The following is an 18,756-nucleotide window of genomic DNA, read 5'->3' on the forward strand; positions in this document are numbered from 1 at the left end:
TCCTGATCATTCTGATCGGCCGCTGAGACCGCCAGCTATTCTCCGCGGGCGCAATATGCCTGGCTGCTCTAATTGAGCGCAGCTGCGGCTCGAGCGGTCATTATGACTGACGAGCGACACTGCGTCACGTGCATTTGATCAAAGCCGCGAGGTACGATCTCTTCGCTTGCGGAAACCATACGAGAAGGGGAAGCAGGTAGATCGATCGCAGGAAGAACAGATACGGTATATGGAAGAGCGGCGGGCTAACCGGGGAACAAAGGGTGCATGGAGAGTGAAAAACGAAAAGGTATCAGAGAGCAAAAAGGGGAGGTAGCCTAGTCGGAGTCGCTGTTGAGGAAACTTGCTGCGTCGTCCTCGTCATCTTCATCCGCGATCTGAAAACTCTCTTCGCCTTCTTCGCTGTCGAGTTCGATCGGAGCAACGTAGGTTTTGGCCGCAGCCGCGGCACGACGAGGAGCGCGGGCGCGAGGTGCCTTGACCGGCTCGCTCGATTCGCCGATATCGTCAGAAACCGGTGCCGCCTATGAGAGCGCAATATCAGCATCGCCAGGAGCAGCTGCAAGCAGAACCAGTTGCAGGACGAACCGCTTTCTTCGACTTGACAAGCGCCTTCTTCTGGGCCTTGGAAGGACCAATGGCTATGTCGGCATCATCTTCCGACACGACGGTCGAGCTCGCTTTCTTCTGCAGTGAGTAATCGCAATAACATGTCAGTGCTCTGCTCTGTATAGATTGACGTAGGCGATTGAGTTTACAGTAGCCTTCTTAGCCGCTACTTTGGGGGAACGTGCAGCCGGCTTGGCAACGGGGACGCTGTAGAAATCGGAATCGTCTTCATCATCCTGCAGAGCCTAAGTTCGCATGCCAATTCGTCAGACTACCAAGAGCGCTAGAGAAGTCAATAGATATGCTCACCTTGCTCGCCTTTCTCGTCGGCCCTTTCGACTTCTTGGCAGGAGGGGATGATTTCTCTTCTTCCGCTTCGGTGAGGTCGAGATCGATCACTTCGCGTTTCTTCGTTGGCTTCGGTTTTGATCGAGCCAGTTCGGCTGAAGAGGTCTTTGTAGTCGCAACCTGTCGGAATGACCTAAGATCAGACCAAGTCCGTCTGGCGAGCGCTAACTGAAGACTAGCTACCTTTGGAGAATCGAGATCCATGACGTCGTCACTCGCGGGAAGAGGGACGGCAGACTTGGCCTTCTTCGGAGCCGCCTTCTTCGCTTGCGGCTTCGATACGACGAATTCTTCGTCATCGTCCGAGTGGGCATTGCGCTGAGGTATGCCAAAAGAGTGAGTGACAAGCGACTTGGAGGGCATGCCCTGAGGGCGTGTAGATAAGCTAGACGTACTTTCTTGGCGGTGCCTTTACCCTTGCTCTTCGATTTCGCTGCACGGAGAGACTTGGCTTGATCGGAAGCGTCCTTTTCCAGTAGCGCTTGCCACTTTGAGCTGAAGTCGTCGAGATCTGCAAGCCAAAGATCTTGCACGCTCAGCTTGAGAAGAGCTTCAAGCTCGTCGTGGCGGAGGTCGCGTTCGGCGAGAAGTTTGGCAACCTGTAGACGCGAATCCATAAGCACATTGTCAGGATAACGTTACATCTAGAGACTATTCAGGACGAACCTTCTCAGCGGTCAAGCTTGACAGAGACATGGAGAGCAAATAATCGTAATCCGAGTCCGATCCAGCTTCGGCATCGGGATCTTCCTCCTCCTGGCCGTTCTCATCTACCGCGGCAGCAACCAGCGCTTTGGCAACTTTCGGGAATGGCCGGAAGTCCTTCTTGCGCAACTCAGCAACGATGTCGGCGCGTTTGCGGTTCGACAAGATGAGCTCCTTCTTGATGATGCTCTGAATGAAACGGGCTTGGTTGGAGAGACGATCATGAACGAGCTCAAGCTCAGCCACGAGGTGTCGCTATATACGATTTAGTCGTCAGGACACGGAGATTCGCGAGCGGCAGTTTGTCATGAGACGAACGAACCTTGCGCTTGTGGTAGTACTCGAGGCGGACATCATAGAAGTCGCTGACAATGTCCTCGGGGCTATTGTACTTCTTGATCTTGCCCGCCGGATCGAAACAGACCATGTTGCTGATGTTGACCTTGCTTGTAATCTTGAAGATTTTCTCGAGGCCTTCCTTCTCAATCGCTTCTTTGCCCTTATCGGTCAAAGTCACGATGAAATGCACAGTGGTGTCGGTGTGGTACTCCTTGTAGTCCTGCGAGACGCAGAAATCGAGACAGAGCGGGCCATGTCAGGCAAGCAGGGTAAGAACGGCAATCGAGAGTAGAAGGACGCACCTTCACCCAGATCGGCTGCTTTTCGGAACCGGCAACCCAGGATTCCAGCATCTCCTTGTATGTCTGGGTCCACGTGCGGATTGGGAGCTCAGTGATCTCGACGGTCGAGTCGTCAATGCGCGCGATGATGCCGGAGCACTTGTAGCCATCTTTGTCCCCCTTCTCAATTGCTCCCTGTCACGCGACCGGATCAGTCAGCTGCGACCTGTGATTCGTCAGGTCAGCAGGAGATTCGACCTACTCGGAAACCCCGATACCAGGGATGCATAGGAACCATCTCTTCGCCCTTGATTTTCCTCTGCAAATTTGCGACAATGTCGCTTGGATTGAAGTTGGGCACGAAAGAGCTCCATCCCGTGCCAATACCGTCCGAACCGTTGACGAGAACCATAGGGAGGATTGGGATGTACCTGAGGAACGTTAACGGCTAACGAGTCAGCCCCTCGATCCATATGTCTACCGACAAGAGGAAGCGGACTGACCAGACGGGCTCGATACTCTGTCCATCGTCGTTGAGATAATCGAGAATCTCGTCGTCTGCCGGGTGGAAGATCGACCGAGTGATGCTGGCCACGTTGGTAAAGATGTAACGAGCTGAAGCAGCGTCTTTACCACCCTGTTCAGGTCAGAGACTCCACATCAGTGACTCCCATTCCTGTCGAGTCGTGCGGATCTCGTACCTGAAGTCGAGTTCCGAATTGGCCATTAGGGTCGAGGGTGTTCAAGTTGTTGCTTCCGACGAAATCTTGAGCGAGACCGATGATAGTTCCTTGCAGAGAAGCATCGCCGTGGTGGTAGGCGGAATGCTCTGAAACGTATCCGGACAACTGACCGACCTGTCGGATTCAGATGACCGCTCGATCAGAGAGTCAGCGATACATTTCGATGCTTTGGAATGGCATGAGATTCTGACCTTGATCTCGACTTTGAGTTTGCGCTTAAAGCACGCGAACAGGACTTTGCGTTGACCGGGTTTGAATCCGTCAACGACCGAAGGGATCGAACGGATGTTGTCGGCCATGGAGAACAGAATGAGCTCCTTGTTGATAAAGTCAGCGATAGGAACCTGGTCGACGTTGTGATCCATGAAAGTTCCCGGCTGGTTTGCCACGAGAAGGTATCGAGGGTCAGTCAAGGTACCGTGTCGACCCAACACATACGCGAGAAGCGCACCACGAAACCTCGTAGCCATTCTTTACGGTCGTCGGCTTTCTTCTTGTTGAAAGCCATGTCGATAAGTTCTCGATCAGCCTGGGTCGAGGTCTTGAAGGGTAGGCGATGGCGAGCCATGTCGCCGAAGTACTTCTTGGCGTCGCGCGCGTCCGAAGTTCCCAATCCCTATCGAGCTCAGACTCAGGTAAGCTAATGACACCTGCAATGAAGGATGTCCAAAACGATTACCTTGTAGTACTTGATCTTCCAGCCACGACCGTCCGAGGTTTCCTCTTTCCATTGTTCGTACTCTGGGATCGTGAAGAACGAGATCTCCCGCTTGTTCTTGGTGACCTGTATCGTGCGCTTCGGAGTCAGCGACTTGTCGCAGGCTAGTAGATTAAGAGCAGCTCACTTTGACGATGGGGGTGATAAACTCGACGAGAAAATTGGGCAGCTTCAGCAGCGACGGGAACCAGTAGTCGAGGAAGTTGATGATCAAACCCTTGATATGCGAACCATCGTGATCCTTTTGGCCAGAGCATTATGGTCTCAGCACGCCCGATATTCCTCTGACGAAAGACGAAGAACGAAATTGCGAACCTGATCGGCCATGATCATGAGACTACCGTAACGAAGCGAGTCGGTGTTCTGGTAGACCTTTCCCTGTTGTAGGCCCATGATCTGCTTGATCGCCTGGATCTCGGCATTGTCAAGCAACGCTTTGCCAGTCGCTTCTCGAACGTTGAGCAGTTTTCCACGCAAGGGGAACACGCCATAGTTGTCGCGACCCACGACCGAGAGACCCGATACAGCTAGAGCTTTGGCAGAGTCTCCCTCGGTCAGAATCAGCGTACATTTGCTTCCGTTCCTCGTGCCTGCGTTGTTCGCATCTTCAAGCTTGACGAGGCCGGTGATGCTGCGTTATGGATACCATCACTCCATCAACTTGGCACAAATGCGGGAAGCGTGCGCGTGAACCCACCGCGAGCGCTTGTGGCCGTCAGTCTTCTTCAGCATCTGATCTTGCTTGAACTTGGCCCAATTGAGCACATTGTCAACAACACCAGATTTGGAGACTGCTCGATCAAATTTGTGGTCATCAGCGGATTCTGCGGGGCGGATGGGCACGCAGCCGTTCAGCCGCAACTCACCTTTCTTGAGGAAGTCCTCGGACAGCTCGCACTTGCTTCCAAACTTCTTGATGCCGAGGGTCATGTTCTCTTTAGTCTGCGAGTCGAAAGTGGGATTGTTGACGAGACAGTTGACAAAGACATGGAGATGGCTTTTGATCTGGAAAGGTTTGACTGCGACAGCCTTGTTCTTCTTCTTGACGAGGTCGACCAAGCCATTGACGATCTGATCCGCGATGTAAGTCACGTGTGATCCTCCTTTGGTTGTCGCGATCGCATTGCAGTACGAAACTTGCTGAAACTGGCCGTCTGAAACGGCGAAGGCAACCTCCCATCGATCTCCGAATTGCTCGTAGATGACGGTTGGCTTGGCGGCCGCCCCTCCTTCTGGCGCTCCGACTAGATCCTCGTCCGCATCTTTCTTGCTCTTGCCTTTGCCTCCGGTCGAGGCGACTTCGTTGATGCCATTCGCGAACATTTCAACGAAAGCCTTGAAGTTCCGCACGGCGAGCTTCTTGCCGTTGAGGAAAACCTTGACGCCCTTGGTAATACCTGCCATATCGTAGACACGTTTCTGCAGGAGCGACACCGTGTCCCTGTCGAATTCTTCCATGTTGAACCGCTTGAGGTCAGGCGTGAAGGTGATCTCAGTCCAGTCTTCGCCCTTCTTGTTGTCCGTGATTTTCGGCTTGCCCTTTTTCGACATGTTGTCGTTGAAGACTTGCTTGTACTTCTTTCCGGTTCGCGAATCGGCTGTCTCGACAATGAACTCGGTCGAGTAGATGTTGGCGAGTTTCGCACCGTATCCGTTTCGTCCTCCAGTAACTTTCTCCTCGTCGTCATCATAGTTCGAGGAAGTGAGCAGTTGACCGAAGATGAGTTCGGGGATCCAGATGCCCTCGGTTTCGTGCATTTCAACGGGAATTCCCCGACCGTCGTTTCGCACAGAGATGGTTTTCTTTTCGATATCAATCTTGACCTTGAGCTCGGACATGGAGGAGTCGCGAACCTGTCATCACAAGCTCGGACGCGGATCAGCGCAGGGAGGAGATGTGATGCTGGGAAGAAAATTCGGACCTTGTTGTCCGCCGCGTTGACTAGAATCTCGTCGACAATTTTGTACAGACCGGGTACAAACGTCGTGTTCCTGTAATCGCCGCAAGCGATCGTGAGCCTCACAGAGGCGATGCAGATATGTATGCTAGAATCCCGTACCGGTAGACGAGCGATTTGACTTCTTCGTCATAAACCCACATCGGCTGCGTGACGGGTTCGACCGAGCCGATGTACGTGTCTGGACGTTTGAGCACATGTTCAAGTTGCGAGAGCTAGCGACTCCGAGGAGGGTCAGCTGATTGGGACAGTGCAAGAAAATGAAGCACACTCACCTTGACATAGGTTTCGCTCGCCGACTTGTCTTTCCCTTTTGCGGCAGATTTCTTGACCGGCAATTCAGCTACTTCGTCGTCGAGCTGTTTCCGAGGGCGTCAGCAAGAGTTATGGTTCAGCACGAGTGGAAACCAGGATGCGCACCTCGTCAGCTGAGCTGACATTCTCGTCTCTCTCTTGCAGAGGTGCGGGGGCAGCCTTCTTCTTGCTCGCAGCGGACGCTTTCGCTGGTGCCTTGGCCTTGGGAGCTGCCTTTGGCTTGGGTGCCGCTTTGGGTTTTGCGGCGGTCTGCTCAATCAACATGCCAACCACGAGTCGCTCGTCAGCTCGTGCAGCCCACGAATGAACGCAGACGCGTCGCTTGAAGCCTTTTGAGCTCACCTTCTTCGCCTTGGGGCTAGCAGCGTAGTCGTCCGAGCCCGAGTCGAGAGCCTGTATGCGACAGACGCGAATGTTTTTCCCTGCTCAGCGCGTCTGAGAGCGACGAGAGCGCAAAGACGCGTCACTCACGTAGTCTTCTTCCTCTTCGCTGTCGGCGTAGCGAGGCATGGCGCGGCACGGCGCGAAAAAGGACAGTTGAGGATGGCGCAGCGAAGAGAGCGAGCCGAAGCGCGAAGCGAGGGCGAGACTCCCGCGCGCCGCTCGAAGATCCGTCTCCCCGCGCAAGGGAGTTCAGCACGACCACGCTCAACCCACCATGAACAACCCATTCGGCAAACAACCTCAATCCGTAGTTGAGCAGACCGCTCAGCGGTTCCCTGCGGTCGATGGCGCTCCCGAGTATTACTCGGCCCCGATCCAGCCGCAGATGACGGGCTACCAGCCGCAGCAACAGCAGCCCATGTACGCGCAGATGACAGGGTACCAGCAGCAGCAGCCGTACTCGCAACACCCAATGTATGCTCAACAGACCGGCTATGGTCAGCCAGCTGCGCAACAATTCGGTCAGCCTCACTTCGGTGGGGGCGGAGGGGGGCCACAACAGTACGGCCAGCACCAGTATGCCTACGGGCAACAGCAGCAGCAGCAGCAGCAGCAAGCCTACCCGAACACCACCGACCTGGATCCATATGCCTCGCTCGGAGCCCTCACGCCGTCTCGAGGCTCGACAGCGTCATCGGCGAGTTCCGTCTGTCAACCCGCTGCGAGCTCGAACGCTGATCGAGACATTCGTTCTTTTGCACAGAGCTTGCTGCAGGTCCCTCAATCGCAAAGTCACCCCCGCCAATACGTCCAGGAGAACAAACACGGCTTGATGAATTGGGACGAGTACTCGTGGAAACAGCTGTTTTCTCGAGTAGATGCCTTGCGCGAAGCGTGGGAACAGCGAGTCGCTGGAATCAAGGCAGCGGCGAATCAGGGCGCAGACCCCACCTCCGTCGAGCAACTTCGGCGAGAGGCCGAGAGCCATGTCGGTGCGTGCACGGATCGTTTGCTCAATCGAATCAAGGCCAAGCTTGACCTGACGAAGCCGAGTTGCGCTCTGTGATATGCTACAGATTCTATCCATGCAGCCAAGATGCAGATGAACGAGGTCAAGAGCGGTTGGAAGCACTCGACTGACCCTGCTAGCAAAGCCCGAGTTCGGGAAGCGCTCAACGCCGGTCTGTCTGCTATGCCAGGTCAGCATGCCCCGGGTTCACCTCACTCCCAGAACGCAGTCCTCACGGCGCGAAATCCTCGTTTTCTGTGCGGGACAGAATACCCGCAACCGATAGCTCCAGAGCAACTCGGAGGCTCTTTCTACCGAGAAGCGGCGCAGCAACACCAGAAGTCGACCATCATGTCGCAGTACGGAGCAGCGCCTGGACAGCAGCAGCAGTCCTACTCGTTCGCGAGTGCTGGACTCCATCCGCAGGCGACTGGCTACGGTGGATACGCCGGTCATGGCGCTGGCATGCTTGGAGCGCAGCAGACAGGCTACACTGGCTACCAGGGCTACATGCAGCAACCGCCATATTATGGCTGATTACGGAATGTTGTAACGAGGCTGCCCGCAATGGATGTGCATACGAGCACGCGCTTGTCATCGGGTCTAGATCCGGTCGGCCTGGACGGCCTTGCCTCTAGGGATATCCTACGTTGAGTGCAAACGAGAACCACGTGCAGAAGGCAATGGCCGCCGAGAACCGAGTGGAAAAGAAGCCACATTTCGACGCAATGTACGGCGTGGCAGACAACTCGGCGGTCAGCTTCCCAGTGTCGCGGCGACCCAAGCTTACGCGCATGCAGGCGAGCAATTCAGTCAGACCTCGCACTTTGGCACAACCGCAATAATCTTCAGTCCGTGCGCTGATGGCTGCCAGCGTTATACGGCGATTCTGGCGTTCACGGAGACGTCTGACCATCCACAAACACGTTAGTAGCTGCTCGAGGAGGAGCAACGGTCCCTGTCGACAGGGATTAGCGGTCAGGAGCTTGTCAAGCAATCGCCGGTTCTCAGAGGGAGACCCGAGCCGTTCCATTTCATATGCCAGATCGACTGGCTCGAAACCCGAGGGCATACGACCTAAGGGGATAGTACGGGACGTGCTTGTCAGCCGGACGGATGTGGGCACTCGAGCGAAGTGGGGGCATGAGATGACAGAGGGGCCCCCGGAGTGACATTAATGAGCATGCTAGAGAGAAAGAAACGAGGCCAATTCTGTGGTGCCCGAGCTAGTAGGGACTAGGCCGACGCGCGTGAGGGGCAAAAAGGAATGGGAAGGGGAAGAGAGCGAGATTGAATAGTCCGCGCACAGCTCTTGCAACGTGATCAGATCAACATCAATATCACGAAACACGTCTCTCTTTCGCCAATCCGACACGCATGGTCGACGCTCCGCGCGCAGCGCACCTCGTCTTGGAAGACTCCCTCGCCAGTCGAGGGGGCGGCGCGTACGCGGTGATCGAATCCGAGACGATCTCCGACTCGACCGGCGCGACCGACGGCAAGGGCAAAGGGAGGGAAGTCGCGCAACACCCTGAGCAGTACGCGACTGCAAGGATGTCCGACAGCGATCCCGATTCGGGACGGCCGCGGAGACGCTCGACAGAGCACCGATGGCCTGCTCCAGATATCCGGAGTGGCCGCTCAGACGCGACGGACAAGCGAAGACTACGGAGACTGTGGTGGCGAGCTGCATTTGTGAACGTGCTGTACATTTGTGCCTGGTGAGTCACTCGGCATCAAGGCGGGATCCTGGCCCGGGACTGAAGTCAACTATGTGCATGCTGCAGGTACTGCTTCTCGACTCTGATATCGGTCTACAGTGAGCACATCGTGATTCTCGGCGACCCAGAATTGCATTGAGATCGGCTCCAACACAGACAAGTGGATGTTCGCGGAGGACCACTTCAACTTTCCCTACCCCCTATTTGTGACCTCAATTCACATGCTCGTGCAGTGGCTCTTGGCTGCACTCGTGCTATCAATCTTCCCTCGGCTACGGCCATCTACTCGTCCAGCCGCCAGCGATTATGCGTCAGTGACAATGTTCCTGCATCATGGATGCTGCTCAGGCGAAACACTGAAGCCGACGGGACTCTGTCGCAGAACGAAAGTTGCGCCATGTGGCATGGCAACTGGCCTCGACATCGGCCTCTCGAATCTAAGCCTTCGCACCATCACTCTCTCCTTCTACAGTACGCTCTGCCTCTTCCGAGTCCGACTGTATCGACTCCTAACTGCAGGTGCCCTTGAACAGCCATGTGCAAGTCCTCTGGACTCGCTTTCGTCCTCCTTTTTGCATTCCTCTTCAAACTCGAGAAGCCATCATGGCGACTCGCAGGCATCATCCTCATCATCACGTCCGGTGTCATCTTGATGGTCTCGACAGAGACGCAATTCCATTTCGTCGGTATGGTGGAGGTATTCACGGCATCGGCATTGGGAGGCCTGAGGTGGTCGCTAACGCAGATCCTGCTCGACAAAGAAGGAATGGGCATGGGAAATCCGATCGCCACGCTCTTCTGGCTAGCGCCAGTCATGGGTATCACGCTCGCTCTCTGCAGCATGGTCTTCGATGGGTGGTTCACGGTCTTCGCAAACGAAACATTCTTCGGGTCTTTCGGGATAACAGTACACACATTTCTGGCTGTCTTGTTCCCGGGGCTGATCGCCTTCATGATGAACGTCACCGAGTTCGGGTGAGTAACCGAACGTGTCGCCCTAAGGACAACACACTGAATCTCGTGTTCTTTCCCTCCCTCAGGCTGATTCAGCGGACTTCTGTCGTAACCCTGTAATACTCGCTAGCTGACTCCCATCTCACGCCTCGTTCTGACCTTCACGTGCTTAATGTTCACCAGTTCCGTTGCCGGTATCTTCAAGGAGGTTGCCGTCATCTTCCTATCCACGATCGTATTCCACGATGTCCTGACGCCGATCAACGTCAGCGGTCTCGTTGTGACCATCTTCGGTAAGTCTACGATATACTCATCTGTCTTTCACTGTTTCTGAGCCTGCGGAACTGGCCTATGCGCTAGGTATCGCTCTTTACAACTATCTCAAATACCGACAATTCACAAATGCTCATGGCAGCACTGCGGTTGACACGAGATCGCTCGAAGGCGCTCGCAAGCTTTCACAAACCCAGGAAGATGAGGAGGCGCCAATGTTGCCGCACGAGCGCGGCGAATATACACAAAGCGTAGGTTGTCCCGCTTTGGGGCCTGTGTTCGGCACCAAGCTCAATTCGCGTACTCGTCGCGTTTCTTTGCTTCCCAGCTTCCTCTGCAGTCTCGCATGCAACCACAAGAAGCGCCCCTGCATTCATTAGGTGACGACGAAGATGAAGAGGGGCTGCGACGATCGACAAGCTCGGAGCTGTCTCTGGATACACTGGCGGACGAGCTGGGGCTTCCGCTGAGCCATTCATCGCGCTCGAACTCGCTGATCCGCACATCCGCCGAGGCTAAAAGGCATCAACACGACGCCGATCGAGTACCCCATCTCTCTGAGCGCATCGACGAGGATGCGCAGCTCGTCAAGATCGACGACGAAATCGAGGGATTCGAACAGGAGCTGCGACAAAGGAAACAGGACGGGTGGCTGTAGACTCTGCGCACGAGACGTCTGCCTGAAATTGCTCCGCATGACTAGCTGTCTGTACAAGCATTGAGCGGAGAGGTATTGCATAGAATAGAACGCCCTCAGGACTGTAAATAAAAGTGCGCCATCATCAAGCGGACTCTATCCGTTGAGATATTGAAGATAGGATGGGTTGGTTGCTGTATCAGTGCCTTTGCATGTCAGCTTCTCCTCTGAGCGGATCTGTAAGAAATTCTCGCACCAATGAGTTTGATTCTGCATCGCCATAAACCTCCCTGTCCGTGTCCGTGCATGTCCACGACAGCTCTCGACTCCAGACCTCGCGCATTCTTGCTTCCGCGGCCGCTTCAGATTCGTCGGTACTGAGGATCATCGCGGGCGAGCCTCCTGCTTCCTCCTCGATCATCGGTCGTCGAAATGGAGAGGTGAATGAGCGGGCAAGCTGCTGACGGTTCACGAGCGGATCTTGCGGATGATGTTGAGCTGCTGCGAGTCCGGACAGATTGTAACAGGTGTGATAAGCATCGGCGGGTTTGCCCGGCTTATCTCGGAGACCTCCCCCTGGAGCTTGAGCCGCAAGAATCACGTATTGTTCGAGAGCGCCTGTGAACGAAACCCACGATAGTTGTAAGCGCTTGGGTCGACGTAGATGTGGAGAAGACTGCGAAACTCACGACGATCATACAGCTCTTTGGAAGGTAGCGGTCCTCCATCATCCGCAAGCAGGCTTGTCAGAATCGAAAATAGACCTCCGCACCACCAGCTGTAACATCCATCAACGAGTTTGTTCGTTCGCCCACGGAATCCACCACCTTCGATCGGCATGGCTTGGACTGAGGCGGCCCAACGTAGGAGCGCTTGAACGTCGAGATCGCGAGGGGTTGAGGTGCGAGGCGAGAAGCACGGAGAAGTCGGATCGGAGAAAGGGCGCAGCATGCTCCAGGATGCCGCCGCGCAAAAGGCGTAACCTCCGTGCGCTTCACCAAGGGGGGCACTCGTTCCTGACCGACCTGGAAACGCATGGGCGGCGGATGCCAGACCTCCCTCGTAAGTCTGGCACGAGGCTAGAAAATCCGCAGTCCCTTCCACGAGCTCGGGCGTGAGTAAGTTTAGGAGAGCCGCAACTGATAGGGCACAGTAGCATCCGCTGTAGGTGCGGCGCGCATAACAATGAGTGATGGAGAGAAATGCTCGATACTCGGGACCCTGGAGACTAACCGGACATCGACTTCGCCACCTTCATGCATGACAAACGAGCCGTCTGCTTGCTTCATGGAGAGTAAGAAGTGGTAAAGGCCGTTTCTGAACGGTAGAATGCGTCGTGTTAGCTCGGTGGCCAGGAAGAAAAGCGACGGACGTGGGACCTGCCGATCGATTGCACTCCACCCGGCCTCGCCAACATAGCAGAGTGCAGCTACAGATGCGAAGGTAGGCGCGAGATGGCTCAACTGCCCAGGTCCTCCTCCGAAACCTCCTTTCGGGTTTTGAAACTTCTTGAGGGTATCAACGATTCTCGATTTCGCTGCAGTGTCTAATTCGCCATCGAAGAGGGCGAGCGAGTGGCAAATCCAGTAGATGAGCCACGGTCGAGACGCGTCGAGTCCAGTGAAATGCATCGGCAGAGGAGACTTGAGAAGGCGTGTGAGAAAGGCGGTGTGGGTTGCGGTTTGCAGAGGCGGTGTCGAGCCAGAAGCGATATGATCAGTGAGCACCGCCGATATGACATGTTCCGCTTCCAGCTGCGTAGTCAGAGTCTCCGAGGCGATGCCATCTGAGGGAGTCTCGATCCAGGGTGCTGTCAAGACTGTTGACGCACCGGCGCGTGATCAGTACGGGCAGTCGACCGATATCTGTAAGTGCTCACCAGATTCGAGTAGCATGGCGAGGGACTGGGTTGATCAGAGGAGCGCGTGAGAGGAAGAAGAGACAAGCGAAATTTGACCCCTGATCACATTGGTCTCGGACAAAAGGCTGTTTCGAACAAAGGGACTGGCTCGTACCTGGTCTCGTGAGGACCCCTGCTCGCCTTCCATCAATCGTATGAGAGTTGGAAAGCTAGTCACTTGAGTCATGCCGCTTGATATGGAGAATAGTTGCTCGGATGATGTGTTGATACATTTGACGCTATCGATACATCATCCGCCCAAAAGAGCTATATTCTATATTTGAAAAATAGCCAGCCTGTCATCAGTGACCAGATGGCCGAGCGGTTAAGGCGACAGACTAGAATCTTTGCGCTTCTCATCTGTTTCTGTTTCAGAGCGCAGGTTCAAATCCTGCTCTGGTCGAACCTTTTTGTCGTCTGGGGGGAATGCACAGGCGAGTGAGATTGCTGATCACCTTTGTCTATGTATGTTTTTGTCCCAGGCTCAAGTCAGACTGTACTTATGATAGTAGCTGCTGGACAAGCAGCTGACGATTTGTTCAATAGCAGTAAGCATTTCGATCTGTAACAGATGCCTGCACATAGACAGACTGACTGTGTAATGACCTGGATCATGTGGGCAAAGTCAGGCCACTCTGTCAGACCAAGCTGCGGCCAGTTCGCGTGGGCTTTTCGACGCATATGTCAGACACTGTCTCCGCTTGTGACCGTTGTATGTGGTGAAAGGATTGTCGGACCTGAGCTGTTGTGCCATCTGGCTCGGGACAGTGCATTAAAAAAAAAAGACCCGAGAGCGGATTGAACGCCCGGCCTGACGATGTTCCTGTGTATCCGCAGAATTCACTGGAGTCGCCCGCTCTGCCACTGAGCTATCAGGTCTTATAAAAGCGACAACAATATATAATATATATAACATGCACAGGTTGTGAAATGTATGTTGTCTTACCAGAATGTGTATAAGCAAAATTGTCTGCTCAAGGCATCGCTAGATCAGCTTGCGCCAGCTCGGTTGGCCCAAGAAGCCCAGAAATATGGCAATTGCATCACTCTCAGCCTTGCTGTATTCACAAGTTGCAGCTTGAAAGGCCAGTCTAGGTAGACAGAAAACCCCTTAATCTACATGTTGTGTGTCCCTGTCACAGATTGCAGCAGTTTGTTGGAGGAACTGAACTGTACTGTTGTTGTTATGGGCTTGGGGTTGGTCTTACAGAATGCAGGGGCCTTGCCAGGCTGGATTCTCCTTCTGAGGCATAGTCAGCCTGTATAATGACTTAGCTCCTGAGCTTGACCAAGTACACCAACTGGCCAAAAAGGCACAGAATCTAAGCTGGAAGCTGGATTGCTCAGTACTATGTAAGCCGAAATGACTGGTCACAGGTGAGAGACCAAACGTGTATTAGGTTTATGACAGCCTGAAGGTCCTTTTTCTGCCAGCCAACACCTCTCAATATTGCCAAGTACTGCTCTACCAATCCTTGGCACAGTACATGCCCCCATCAGATATGTACAAGCATTGGTTTGTCAATGTCACAGGGAATATTTTTGATGTGTCTTGTTCACCAGGAAGTTCTTTGAGCCTCCTCCTCCAGTTTGTTCCATTGTTCTGAGCGTTGGCAACCGGTATTTAAGGATATCATTACAAGTGATTGTCTCAGTTGTCCAAGTGAAATGTCAAAGCAGCCCATGTAGATATTTAGGCAGCTACAAGCTCTGTATGCAGGGTATACATTTGCCAGGCAGAGCATGACAGACCAGGTGCCGTCACAGTACTGTGGGCCTATGGATGAGGAGGATTAGCCAGAACTACAAAGCATACATTAGGGGACAAGCAAGCATTGGGGGGACAGAGGAATTCTTTGACAACAAGAGAGGGACAAAGTCAAGGACAAAGCCAGGGGAAACAGCAAGGACAAGACTAAGCAGGTAACATAAGTGGCTGAGATTGAAGACAAAGATTCAGGTTTTGAAAATGGGAAATCATAGCTTTGCACCCTTCATTGTACAAGCATCCAACTAACAGTAAAGGAATCAACAAGATTGATTCATCATGGAAAGACACATAGAAAGGGCACAGCTCTGGCAAGGAAATCACCTTTCCTTACAGGAATCATTTTTGCAGGGTGTAATGTGGCACCCTTCATTGTACCAGCAACCGATTAAAAGTACCAAACAAATCAATCAACGAGATTGATTCATCAGAAAAACACATATAAAGGGGACAAGTGTGGTAAGGAAAACACCTTTCCTTACACAGGAATAACTTCAACGCCGCATTTTTTCATTGTACATACAACTGCATGAGAGTACAGAACGTATTGCAAGGAAAGGTGTTCTGCTTACTACACCTGAGACTCTTTCGATGTGTCTTTCTGATATCTTGTTGATTGTTTTGTCCTGGACTTTTGCCAATTGCTGGTACAATGAAAGGTGCCACATTATATCATGAGCAGCGCTGCTTACCTGCAGGGCTTGCACTACTCATGGCCAAACACACTGTCCCTTGGACCAAGAGGAAGCAATTTGAATGCCAACTTCAAACAGGAGACGGTAATGTGGCTCCCTTTGTCTTACCAGCAACTGACAAAATTACAGAACATGAGATTGGTTCATCAGAAATACACATATCAAGGGGATAGGTGTGGTAAGGAAATCACCTTTCCTCACAATGGTACACATATGTGGTGTTGTGATCATGGGACGATGCAAGGCTTGCACCACTTATGAACAAAGCCCTGACCCACTGGACCAAAAGGAACCAGTTTGATAGACAGCTATCAAACAGGAAAGTGGTACATATGTGATATTGTGATTGGATAAGATGCGCACTGGCAATGGATTCGCAACAGCCCAGCGTAGTGGGCATGCAAGGACAACTGTAGCAAGTCTGAATCCTTACAGACGAGCACCTGACGGCGCAAATCACCAGCAGCCTGCTGACTGCGTGTACAAGGACAAGTGTAGCAGGCTAAATCTTTACGGTCAAGGCGTCTCCTACAGGTCAGAGGGATAGAAGCAAAGATACCAGTGCAATGCCACACCTCCCATCCTATGGACTCCTGGGCCAAAAGGCAGAGAACAAATTGATTGACAAAGTTATTCTTCAGAAAAAGACATATACAAAGGGCACAGGTACTGGAAAGCTGGCAGAGCATTACAGCCATATGGACACGAGGTCCAAATGCACAAACATTCACGCTAATAAAACTCACTGAGCTCGACCTGTCCTACCCATTTTTGCTCACTCTCTTGAATTCCTTCTGCCCTGTCTGGATTCTGCCCTTACTGTATCAGTTCTGCCTACCTTGCTTGCTGCCTCTATTTTGCTGGTCTTCCCAATTTGTACCGCTATTAGGCCTCACCCTCTGCTCTTTCCATGCAGCATGGCTTTTAAGTGAAAAGGCTCGCCAAGCTAGATGAGATACGCTTTCTCGCAAATTTGCTCAGACAGAAACCGGAGGAGAGGCCTAGGTTTTTGCGTAGACGTATGTGTACAGAAGACGAAAGGATCGTGCAGCTTGTGAGCCCCAGTGCAAGACACAGAGATCAAAAGGGCATGAAGGGGAAGGCTGCGGTGCTCAGTCCACATGCAAAACGCTTTCTGCAGTGATTGAGCCATTCATGACAAGAGACCTGATCTCTGACCATAAGGAACAAGGTCAGAATACATTTAACAAGCAGGAGAGTAGTGTTGTTATGCTGCAAGAGAGAGAGCTCAAACGGTAGGGAACGTTGACAGCACTGCAAATGGATGTACAAGGACATATGCCCGGGTGCGGATCCTCGACAATTCCTCAGCAGGACCTTACTGTCTTACCACGTACATGAGCTTCGACACTTGAACCGACGCTGTAGATGAGCATTGACATCTGCCTGCAGCAGCTCGATACCTAACAACTCTTCGCACTATCATATGTTCCTTGAGCATGCCCAGGTAGTGCCTCTAGATCGTAGTACAAGAGGCAGAGAACATGACAAGCGTGGACAAGTCATTGGAGTGGCCTTGACAAGACACGGAACGAGTCAAGGGTCAGTCAGGAAAGTCAACCCGAAAGCCCTGAGAGACCAAGGCGCAAGTAGACAATTTTTCTGATTCATGCATTCCAGTGAGTGATCTAACTTTAGTTCAGGGAAGAACTATGCCCTGAGTAGGCTGCTGAGCCATCATGCAGAGATTGCTGACTGTCTGGCTCACGCACTGTAACTGACCCAACATGCCAGCAACGATATGATATACAACCACTATATGGCGGAACTCTGACAAGCACTTCACAAATGAGCAGCTTTGACACAGATGCCGAGGGACCCGTAGCAGGCTCCCTTGCAAATCCTGCCTACTGCAATGTCTCTCAAAGCCCTACGCACGCATGTGAGACGTCCCATCAGATGCGGCGCAATCTGAGCCGGTAGAGCCGTGATTATGCTCTCGCCAGCTTTTCTTACTGAGGTATTTGCCTGCCGCTGTTGTGTTTGTGGACAACGATCCTTCAAGCACCAAATACGCAAAGCTATTCGTACTTTCACTGTGATCGTCTCTCTCGCTCAGCAGAGGCGCAAACTGACGGTCACTGAGCAAAACAGGATATTGTCACAGACCAGTCGCACTCGTAGAGAAGGCCGGTCAGCTTGAGTAAGATCGGGAAAGATCGTACGAGTTGGACGGACAAAAGTGAGTGCAAGATGGGGCGACTGGCATGAGTACGAAATGATGATACTGGTGTCTCTCCTCGATTGATAGACTCGAACCATCCTACGCTCGCGCACGAGATCTAGCCACAGGATTATGCGTCATGTCCAACTTCACTGTGGCGTGATATAATCACTATTTTGCCTCTGACCTCAGCTAGGACCGAGCCTTCCTGCTGTATCTTGCTCACATGTCGAATACGCAGCTCGCAGTGATCTGATGAAGCCCAGCGTTTCAGGTCCCGTCTCATAGCCAATATTGAGTCCGTGGTGCCGAGATCCATCTTGCGAGATTTTTCCCTCGCGGCGCGTGCGGTTTGATGAGCAGCAGCGTCGAGCTGCTTGTCGGTTTCACAGCGAAAGACAAGGTTCAGACAGTCATGCTCTGAGCCACAACGCATGAACTGACAAGCCATCCACTATCAGCAAGCGAGTATCTGACGGATTTCCCCGGCGTCTCAATGACATGACGGGAATGAGATGATTGAGGTGACAACATAGGAGCAAGTGAGCGAAAAAGCTCCTGGCGTAGCGCGTTCCTGCACATGGGCGGCTATACATTTGTAGCTTGTCCGCCTCACGCGAACGGTACTCTCAGAGGAAGTGCCTTGAAGAAGCGCCTCCCATGTCCACAATACATACAAAGCGCTGTGGGTCATTTTGGGCAGATCAGTCTTGTGTCTTGTATGAGCTAAACACATACCACGATGCTCATAGAAGTTGCGAGAACAGCGAAGAGCTTCAGTGTATTATGCGGACCTGCTTGGCCGAGAGATTGACCTATGTTCTTTCGCCCGAGACGCGTGGCGCTAGCATCAGCGCCGCGGAGCGTACGTGCCAGAGCTTATCGAACAAGAACTCTGTTCCAGTTTCACGCGGATAAGAACGCAATCATTCGTGTGCAACATCATTACAACGTTCCGACGCTTACACACAAGATTTCCGCCGGGCTTTGCCTTTTTTACGGGTCAATATCGAGGAAAGACTGAGAAATTGCGAGAGCCTGCGACAGAAAAGCGCTTCAGATCATGCAGATTCGCATTTTGTGCAAGCCAGGTAGTCTGACCCCCAATTGTGCGAACCAAGAATTTGACGTCATCTTCCGAGTACGAGTCTTCAAGGAAGCGCTCCACGAGTTTAAAAGCATGCTAACGTGCCGGCGTCATTACAGATATAGCA

At 52.9% G+C, this 18,756-nt stretch overlaps 4 protein-coding genes across 4 annotated transcripts; 2 read left to right on the plus strand and 2 right to left on the minus strand.

The window, feature by feature from the left end:
* Positions 1 to 317: 317 nt before the first annotated feature.
* Positions 318 to 6,526, minus strand: TOP2 (DNA topoisomerase 2; the record flags this gene model as incomplete). The annotated part of the gene is made up of 25 exons (XM_076676328.1): positions 318 to 524; positions 589 to 687; positions 759 to 854; positions 919 to 1,077; positions 1,141 to 1,275; positions 1,353 to 1,556; positions 1,624 to 1,917; positions 1,985 to 2,221; positions 2,304 to 2,477; positions 2,545 to 2,713; positions 2,786 to 2,919; positions 2,984 to 3,139; positions 3,217 to 3,402; positions 3,477 to 3,641; positions 3,705 to 3,809; positions 3,871 to 3,984; positions 4,059 to 4,374; positions 4,441 to 4,534; positions 4,610 to 5,597; positions 5,666 to 5,735; positions 5,804 to 5,916; positions 5,977 to 6,060; positions 6,122 to 6,265; positions 6,359 to 6,409; positions 6,488 to 6,526. The coding sequence occupies 25 exons, from the start codon at positions 6,524 to 6,526 to the stop codon at positions 318 to 320; spliced, it is 4,533 nt and encodes a 1,510-aa protein (XP_076536309.1).
* A 148-nt stretch (positions 6,527 to 6,674) lies between these two features.
* On the plus strand, positions 6,675 to 7,946 carry JCM15063_000211 (uncharacterized protein; the record flags this gene model as incomplete). The annotated part of the gene is made up of 3 exons (XM_076676329.1): positions 6,675 to 7,392; positions 7,477 to 7,599; positions 7,678 to 7,946. The coding sequence occupies 3 exons, from the start codon at positions 6,675 to 6,677 to the stop codon at positions 7,944 to 7,946; spliced, it is 1,110 nt and encodes a 369-aa protein (XP_076536310.1).
* Positions 7,947 to 8,786: 840 nt separating this feature from the next.
* JCM15063_000212 (uncharacterized protein) lies at positions 8,787 to 11,015 on the plus strand (the record flags this gene model as incomplete). The annotated part of the gene is made up of 9 exons (XM_076676330.1): positions 8,787 to 9,130; positions 9,197 to 9,228; positions 9,287 to 9,440; positions 9,513 to 9,601; positions 9,664 to 10,105; positions 10,171 to 10,200; positions 10,268 to 10,377; positions 10,445 to 10,608; positions 10,686 to 11,015. The coding sequence occupies 9 exons, from the start codon at positions 8,787 to 8,789 to the stop codon at positions 11,013 to 11,015; spliced, it is 1,695 nt and encodes a 564-aa protein (XP_076536311.1).
* Positions 11,016 to 11,110: 95 nt separating this feature from the next.
* Positions 11,111 to 12,889, minus strand: JCM15063_000213 (protein farnesyltransferase subunit beta; the record flags this gene model as incomplete). The annotated part of the gene is made up of 6 exons (XM_076676331.1): positions 11,111 to 11,188; positions 11,251 to 11,612; positions 11,684 to 12,156; positions 12,228 to 12,311; positions 12,378 to 12,813; positions 12,874 to 12,889. The coding sequence occupies 6 exons, from the start codon at positions 12,887 to 12,889 to the stop codon at positions 11,111 to 11,113; spliced, it is 1,449 nt and encodes a 482-aa protein (XP_076536312.1).
* Between the last annotated feature and the right edge of the window lie 5,867 nt (positions 12,890 to 18,756).

Source organism: Sporobolomyces koalae (assembly GCF_050403365.1).
Source record: "Sporobolomyces koalae JCM15063 DNA, S_koalae_JCM15063T_v1_ctg4, whole genome shotgun sequence".
NCBI lineage: Eukaryota > Fungi > Basidiomycota > Microbotryomycetes > Sporidiobolales > Sporidiobolaceae > Sporobolomyces > Sporobolomyces koalae.